Consider the following 8,975-nt stretch of genomic DNA (forward strand, 5'->3'; position numbering starts at 1 on the left):
GCTAGAGTACCCATAGCTGCAGGATGAGCCTGCTGTGCATGTTTTTCAATTAGTGGGGTAGCAGTGCGGAAACACCCTCTATGCAGGGCGAAAATAGGAAAAACAGGATTTGATATGAAATACTATGAAAATGTTTTCTGCCCATTACCTGTGTACAAGCCAAGTGTTTTCACATAGCTCTGTCTGTACAAGTCTGCACAAGGCACAATTACATCAAACTGAAAAAGTATTGTATTTGTATTGGACATTAAATCACATTTGTCATTTCTCATCATACACGTTTTGTTTAGTTTTACATTACATTATGCAACATGTAGGTTTTATACGCTATAAGTGTGATGTCATGTGTACTGACTTTGTAATCCTGCTCTTTTGGTCCGCCTGCAGAGCATATGTGATGATATAAAGTTAATCGGTTATACGCATAGAGAGATCTGATCTGTTTCTGCTCTTATTCCAGTAAGTGTTGTAAGAGCGTATGTATGTATACAAACCCCAGATTATGTACATCACAAATAAACATGTTTATCAGGAATAGGCTATAGGCATGTCCATATGTGATAAATAATAACTTTTATTCATTTCCTATGAATACTGTCATGTCCCATTTTCCCGAAGTCTTCTAATTTGAACATGACTTGTCACACAAACACTACCACATGCATTCAACACATAATCCAGCACTTTGCCTTTAGAATACCTAATCTGTGAGAAATGAACACAGACCTTTTACACAGTAATCTATGCATAAATATAGAACAATCTGGTACACGGTTAACGGGTTATTGGCTGTGTTCACATAACATCCTTTAAAGCAGGCAATATGATAAATGTACTATATTTATTGATATGCAACTAAATATTTCCTGTGAGTAATATAAAGCTAACAAAGTACATTTTATCAGCAATGGATTATCACTATTATCATATCTCTCTGTATTAATAATCTTACTCTTCATATAAAACTATATTCATTCATAAAACAGTCTACATGTTTTTGGTTCCGGTAACCAGTGAAAATGCAATTCTGTACCTTTAAGCTCACAAACGCAGTCATGTGACACTATGCAAATCACAAAGCAAAGATCGGATTGGCTGAAAACTGTGAATGGCCAATTCTCATCATCAACATTCATGTCACAGCACTGCAGTTTTGATCAAACGCTCGCGCTGCATAAGACTGCACCTCTAGAGGGTGCTGTTTCACCACAACAATTTTAACAAACACAAATGATAGTTTAAACTCAATTAATTAATTTATTTATGTTGATTAATTTAATCAACATAAATAAATGATCAGTAGCAAGGTGACGGCTGAAGACTGTGGCCTACACTTGAGAGGCACAATGATAAAACAAATTTTTTTTTTATAATTATCAGAGGTAGAAGTAGCCAAATAAAATAGCCCCATGTTTCTTCAAAAATACTAGTCAAGTACTATTCAAGTAGAGGTAAAATACTGGAGTTCTTGCTTGAAATAAATTTGTGTGTACTAACTAACCTGTTACCAAATGAATGGCAGGCCTGACCTTTTCCCAGGGGGAGGTTAGTGATACTGTAAAAATCAAAGGTACTGAAAACTTTTCTTTTTATCAAGAAGAATACTGGAGTAAATGTGTCTTGTAACTCTCCACCTCTGATAATTATATTATGTGTTGAATACATTCATATGAGCCATGAGCTGTCATGGTACTAAAACAGTTGTCTATTTTACAAACTTAATCATGGTGAGTATTGGAAGATAATGACAGCAGAAGGGCTGATCATAATATACTAAGTAGTAGTCAGTGCACTAGGCTCAAGTAAGCATCTTTCCTGCAAGTCGCCAGCCCTAAAATAAACAAACAAAAAAACACAGTGCTTCTTTATCATTCAAACTGAATGTGTTGCCACATTTATCATTTGCTGGCTTGTTTCACACCAACACCAAAGTAAATGTATAAAGTCACCTATATTGTTTTGTAAGTCTCTGAGTATTGAGAATACAGTTGGACTAGACGACAACTATCATGCCACTATAATGGAGATCTGGCCATGACTGTATTTCCTTGTATGTCGTATGAAACAAATTTACTTTGATTGTCTAGAAACTAAAAGAGGCACCAGACTGTAATAAGTTAAACAGAATATTAAACAAATGATAAAAAGTCTCTATATAAATATAAACTCTAGGATTATAAGCGATGCACACAGTTATAAAACGGCAGTCCTCCATAAAGATCTGGGATCAATGAGCCAGAGAAAAACAGTTCAAAAAGCCCCAGATCACATCTAAAAGCATCTCTATTGGTCTATAAAATGCACAGAAAAGAGAGAAGGCACAGATACGCTCGCCCACAAATGAGTGGACAACAGTAGCCTGGAGTGTCAGTGAATATGCGTGGGTCACCTACAGCTTGTATACACTGATCGAGCATAACATCATGACCACGTGTCTATTACTAGTGCCAATGATCACTTATCTCACATGAGGCCCAATACGTAATATAACCAATTCATTCCTGACCACTGCAACGGCCCAATGAAGCTGCAGTTTTGGAGATACTTAGACCCAGTCATCATATATATCCCCCATATCTTGCTTCTAATGCATCATGCTTTCTTATACATATACCCACCCAGTAGCAGATTCCAAAAGGAGAGTGGTAATTACTTCAGCTGCCCATGGTCACACTGTTATGCCTGATTGATTTCATCTGAAAGCAGCATCTATTGATGTGTTGGTTATTACATTGGGAATGATTACTTGGATATGACTGAGTTAATCATTCAGTTTCTGTCTTAATGCAGCCGTAAGTGGATATTTCTCCTCTAGGGTCTAATGGGCCTTCTTCTGCGTGGTCCCATTTACATTAGTTTGTTCTGTTTTCACGCTGACAGTTGTATTAGCTGCAGCAGTTCTGTGGTTCTCTGGTTCTGGGTCCTGTTTTGGTCTGTCCTTGTTGCTGGCTTGTGAGACTGGTACTTTGGCAGGATTTGGGACTTTTCCATGAGGCAGGTGGGGGTCGTCTCCGATGTTGACGGTGAGGTTGGTGTAAAGGGGCTCCAGCTCTTTAGACAGGAGTTCGTATGTGAGAGAGTTAAGGCCATCGGAGCGCCAGTTCAGCCTGGTCCTCTTTAGCAGATCAAATCTAGATAGGAGGAAAAACATGGTATTGGTTATCTGTGTTTTTATGTTTATGTTTGTGCTGAGATTATTTATAAAAGTGAAAAATTTGATGGATTATCATTACAGTATTATCATTGTCACATATATCTATGGTCAGTTTCAATGCTGTGTTGTAGGGTTGATAAGCCCCTTTGGATTTTTTATTACAGTGTATTTTTCCCTTTTTCATTGAATCTGCATTTGAATACCTTCGTGGATTCTGTTCATTTCCTCTGTCTCCTTTGTGTTTGATCATTTTGTAATGACCAATGGCCACTGGAGGGCGCACAATCTTCATACCAGACAGTCGAACTCTGCCAGACAGAAAAGAGAGTCAAGCCAAGATGCTTAAGTTCATTTCTAAATAAAATCACTAATATATACTATTAACAGTATGTACAGTTAACACATGGGATTGAAACATTATCTTACACACAATATTAGACTACAGAGGGTAAAAGCACTGTGGTCCCCAGGTCCCTGTGCCTCTTCTTCTTTAATAGAGTAGGCCAATCACAAGTTATTGGTATATCATAAAATATCTTGTTTCTACTGACAGCTGAGACAAGTGCAAGTTACTTTTCTGAACAATGTGTTAGCAGCTGTACTGTACAATGGACAGAGGAGACCACAGTTAAAAGAAAAAAGCAAGGGACCAAGCCCAGCCGAAATCTGGTGTTAAACCAAAAGTCCAATACTTACTGAGCCCACTCCCAAGAGAAACACAGCAAAGCCACAGCAATGAAAGGACAGTAAGATGGAAAATTATGTCACTTAAAAGCAAAAAAAACTAAAATGGAACAAAGATGTGGTACAGAACAAATGAAAACAGACAGATGAAATGGACATACAGCAGTGATGTGCAAAACTCACATATTTAAGATTAGGATTAGTAATTACAATATTCCAACCTGGCAGCGATATCATCATCCTCCCCGCCCCATCCCCAGTACTGGTTTGGAAAGCCATTCATTTTCATGTACTGGTCTGGAGTCACAGCAGAAACCCCTCCAAAATACTGCGGGTATGGAAGCCTGGAAGGATCAAATTCACAATATTACAATCTAAGGATCTATATTACACTATTTTCTGATCTATGTTATGATGTTTCTTCATCAAAAACACACTTGTAGTTTTGTTTTGTTTCATTCACACAAATTCCTGCATATTTAGGCTGACTTATTATCGCAAACAGAAAATACTCCACCTTGTGATGTCATGTGGTAATATAGGAAGTGCTCCGCTGTGTTTTGGAACTCCATACACTTTTACTAGAATTATTTGGATAATTTCAGTCCTGGAATTTCCTATCTCTACTGATCTAAAGGTAAAAGGTATCTGTTAATTTGAAAACTACCACTGCATGGCATCACCAAGTGGAACAGAGCATTTTGAGCTTTGGAGATGTGGACGGACAAATAATAAAGGGTTACTCATAACTCCAGGTATGTTTTTGATGAGGTAACAACATTATAACATGGTTTAAAGCTCACAAAACCCAGATTTGTAGGACCTTTTAAGGACTTACTTAAAATAAAAGTGAATGTAGTGCTTGTACCTGTATCTGAACTTGTCCATAGCCACAGAGAGATGTGTAGGGAATTGTTTGTGGCAGGTGTAGGTGTTGTGGTCATTTTCTGGAAGTAGATCCACGTCGTGCAGAAAAATACAGCTCCAGTCCTCATCTCTGAGCGCCTCTCGGACACCAACATTTAGAAGTTTAGCTCGATTAAAGGTACTGTTTCCCCACTGAAGCAAAGAACAAAAAATATATATATGCACTTTTTTAATTCTCTATGAATAAATTATTTTGGCATCTGCACCTACTTTGTGACAATAAGAATATATAAAAATAACTTTTCCACCACAGCCAAGGCATCAGATTTAGTTTATTGGAAACTATTGTCATGCTTAATTTTATTTTAATTAAATTTCCCCTACAAATGCTTTTAGGGATCAAGTAGGCTTGAGCGTGACTCAGTTGCATTGGCCATGTGGTGGGATACACCCAGATGACTCAGGGATCACCAAGACACGCCCAGACATTTTTTTGTACTCACATCCTATATGGGAAATCCAAATTCACCCATTTACCCGTCCTATATGTAAAAAGGCCCTAACTCCTCAGAAGCATCTAATCTTCTATCTCAATGAAGAATATGTTTAAATATATAGTAAAAGACAAATTCAACTCTGTCAGCTGGACAAGTGGACAACTGAAGACGTTTCGCTCCTCATCCAATCCAATTTTTGTTAGGAAAGAAAATCCATTTCTGAAGAGGAATGACTTTAGATATCATTTATCTCCTATTTATAACTCCATCCTCAAACCTAAATCAAAACTAGAGAAACAATAGTATTAGCCAGTTTGCTAATAGGTGTGAGAGCACCCATTAGGGGTCTGAATGATTATGCAAAATATGACTCAGGCACAGATCACACTTAGTGTAGTTTAATAGAAATAGCCAACAAACAGAAACTGTAAACAAACAGGTGTTTTAGTTTCAGTGTTAGCTCCACCCTTCATATAGATATAAGGCAGTGTCCACCCGTAACCTGACCAGAACTGAAGAAGTGGCTTGGATGAGCAGCCAAACGTCTTAACTCAAAAAACTTTTTGGTCAGAAGTGAATTTTTCTTTTACTGTTATCTGGAGAACTGAGGGATTACACAGACATCTTGCAAGTAATGTGATTAGATTTGCGATATATATCTTTAAAAAGTAAGGTTCTGTTCAGAGTGCACTAACAGTAACATTTGAGAGAAGACTAAAATAAGAACTGTAACGCTGATACAAGAATCCCAATAAAATTTTTCAATAAACAGACAGGATACGTTGTTTGCAGAGGACTTTCTATTACCTATAAACTGCAGGTTGTGCGATTTGACCAACTCAAATTGTGATTTCTATCAGATTGTGATAAGTTGTGTAGCTCTAATAGAGTTAGGTAAAACAGAAGGGAAATTATCATTTGTAAGAAAACTCAAACTATATTGTACTATTTTAGAACAAATACAGAACATTTTGAAATGCGCTCTCACCTGCTGGACTATATAAATGCTGTAGTGAATCTGCTGCCTCTGTAGAAAGGGATGCAGGTGGTAAAGCAGCGCCCTCAGATGAGTTTGTCTGTTTCTGTAGGGTACCACTATCGCCGTGTGGTGCCGTGGCTCACAGTCTGGAGGTCTGTACCGGCCCCCGGGCTGCACCAGTGGGTTCCTCTGCCTGATCTCCTCCATGGACAGTGGGGAGGACAGGCGCACTGACACTGGACCAACTGGTGCAAAGACAGAAGTGTTATGTTATTTTTATTAATTCTAAATATCTTGATTGCATCTTTGTTTCGAGTACATGCACACTTTTGATTGTCATCTGTGTAATCCTTAGTAAAAGATGAACTTTAAATCTGTCAGTTGGTCAAAATGTTGTAGGAGTGAAACCGTTTCACTGCTCATCCAAACCGCTTCTTCAGTTCTGGTTAGATTGCTGGTGGGCACTGCCTTATATCTATCTGAAGGACCTAGAAAAGGGTCGTTTTTATGTACTTTATCACCATAGTGTATTCACTGACGATGGCAATAAAAGTCTTCTGATTCTGATTAAGGCTGAAACTGGAGACAATAGCTGTTTACAGTTTCAGTGTAGTTAGCCCCTCCCTTCAGATAAATAAGGCAGTGTCCACCAGAAAAATGACCAGAACTGAAAGAGCGGTTTGGATGAGCAGCGAAACGTCTTCACTCCTACAACGATTTGTCCAGTTGAAAGATTTAAACTTCATCTTTTATTATTTTTTATAGTTGCATCTAATTCTGCACTTTATTGTAAGAACTGTCATGACAAGGGAATTTCCCAAGTGTGAGATCAATAAAGTTAAGGTATTCAAATGTTATCGAATGCATAGAACTGATTGCCTACAACTACCAACATAATTTGAGTCCAAAACATTGGGACAAGTATCAGAAAATATACTCCAATTAATTTGGGGTTTGAAAGAAGTAAAAACCAAAACGATGGTAGTGATAGGACAACAAAAGTCTGTAAATGCTAGTGAAAGTATACAGGTTAAATTAACTAAATTATCTGCTAATTACTTGTGATATAGGATAAATTGTATTCTCTATTTTCAAAACTCCTCTTTCTGTCACTTGCCTAACAAAGGTGAAGGTATCTGGCAGTCTTTGAGTGGAGGTCCTGTTGGAGGTGGTCCTGTGCCGACATTGCGGGGCGGTGGAGGCGGTACTCCCAAATGACTTAAGTTGGTGTAGACGTCATGGGGTCTTGAGTAGTCAAACTCTGGCTCTATGGTATGAACCAGCACTGAAACTAATCCTTTGAATCCACCAAGAGAAAAATATAGCACAAAGGCAAACTGGAAACCAATCAGCAGTGCCAGTGTGCAAGGAGAGTCCAGGGAGCGACCACAACACGCCATAGTCCAAAGATACAGTTGTTGGGGTACACAGGGTGAACCAGAGGGACAGGCAGAAGGAGAGAGGGTGAGGAGGAGGATGAGGAGGAGGGGTGTAGGGGGAGGCAGAGGGACAGGAGCTGGGGCACGGCTGGAACTCAGGTGTGCAGCCTGTCCATCTGTAGTGATCTGTGGGCACTGTAGACAGGCTGAGGTCGCAATGCCATCACTTTATGATACTGGGGAAGGGAAAATATTAAGATAAAAGATGTTATGATGCAAGAGAAGATGGGGGAATATAGTTTCAGTTTGATCATAATTACAAGTATGTATAAAGAAATCTATCAAAATAATACATGTTGAAATTACATACCACAAGGAAAAAAACACAACAGATGTAATAGTAGTATAATAACATGAACTTTGTTATAGTGTTCACTGTTCAATGTCAATTTTATTTTTCCCACGTATCAGCTTCAAAGATAAGGGTCATAAATTGACCCTTCAATCATTGATTTTGTACTGTTATTGACAGGGTTTTATTTTACCTGGTTTGGCTTAACACCAGTCCTGGGTCATAAAGGGTGCTCTCCTCTCTCCTCTTCCTGCTTTCATTGCACAGGCTACAGAGAGAAAGAAAACACTCAGTGTGTCTGCTCCAGCCAAAATAGACTTGAGAATGACAGGCAGCTGGAACAAATGTTTAACTGTTTCTTTATTTAGAAGTCTTCATCTTTAGCCACGCCCCTTAGTTATCAGTTTAACACATTTCAATTAAGGGAAAGGACCTTTGTGTGCATTAAGTGTGCAGTCTAAATTGACCTAAGCGAGATGTTCAGATATGGACCACCAAAAGCGCTGAAACAGCGCCACCGTGACATCTATCCATTTACATGATTAGCTTATCAAAGCTGTCAGGCCTGGGAAATTATTCTGAATAAATAACATCACCACACACGAGTCATATATCATGGGCTATTGCACATGTACAAATGCAACTCCGTGGTTTGTCTTTACAACGCGCCAAATGTTAACAGGTTAATCTGCGAATGCTCCGGGCACAAGCCACTCACCAGTGCGTCCCTGCGACATACCAAATCCAGCCCCCGGCTTCCGCACTCAGTCGATAGGCCTCTGCCACAAAGATGCGATGCACCAGTCGATAACGTGTTCGTCCTCTATGCACCACCTTCTTCTGCCTCCACAGAATGCACTAGGCGCGCAATATCCCGTTTTTTCTACGTTTGTACGCCTTTACGCACAAGAGCATTGGGCATACCCGTCCTCAACATCAACACAAACAGTGCAAGTGGTTTGTGCGTCTCTACCGCCGCTACGTCGAAACATATTTGCTGGAGAGAGTGAGGGAGAGAGAGTCAGGTGGCACATGACGCACAGAGCGCCACATTTGAAAACGG

General features: G+C 39.1%; 1 protein-coding gene across 2 annotated transcripts; it reads right to left on the reverse strand.

Annotated features, from left to right (window-relative positions):
* Positions 1 to 554: 554 nt before the first annotated feature.
* Positions 555 to 8,923, reverse strand: b4galt3 (UDP-Gal:betaGlcNAc beta 1,4- galactosyltransferase, polypeptide 3). 2 transcript variants are annotated; one of them, XM_033970017.2, is made up of 8 exons: positions 8,631 to 8,923; positions 8,106 to 8,180; positions 7,299 to 7,796; positions 6,191 to 6,426; positions 4,707 to 4,897; positions 4,060 to 4,182; positions 3,358 to 3,462; positions 555 to 3,131 (listed from the first exon to the last, which is right to left on the reverse strand). In XM_033970017.2, the coding sequence occupies exons 3-8, from the start codon at positions 7,579 to 7,581 to the stop codon at positions 2,819 to 2,821; spliced, it is 1,251 nt and encodes a 416-aa protein (XP_033825908.1). In that variant the 5' UTR covers positions 7,582 to 7,796; positions 8,106 to 8,180; positions 8,631 to 8,923; the 3' UTR covers positions 555 to 2,818. The 2 variants fall into 2 exon arrangements, with proteins under 2 accessions (XP_033825908.1, XP_055079031.1); XM_055223056.1 differs by having other exon boundaries at positions 1,296 to 3,131; positions 8,652 to 8,923.
* Between the last annotated feature and the right edge of the window lie 52 nt (positions 8,924 to 8,975).

This window comes from Periophthalmus magnuspinnatus, chromosome 7 (genome assembly GCF_009829125.3).
Source record: "Periophthalmus magnuspinnatus isolate fPerMag1 chromosome 7, fPerMag1.2.pri, whole genome shotgun sequence".
Taxonomy (NCBI): Eukaryota; Metazoa; Chordata; class Actinopteri; order Gobiiformes; family Gobiidae; genus Periophthalmus; species Periophthalmus magnuspinnatus.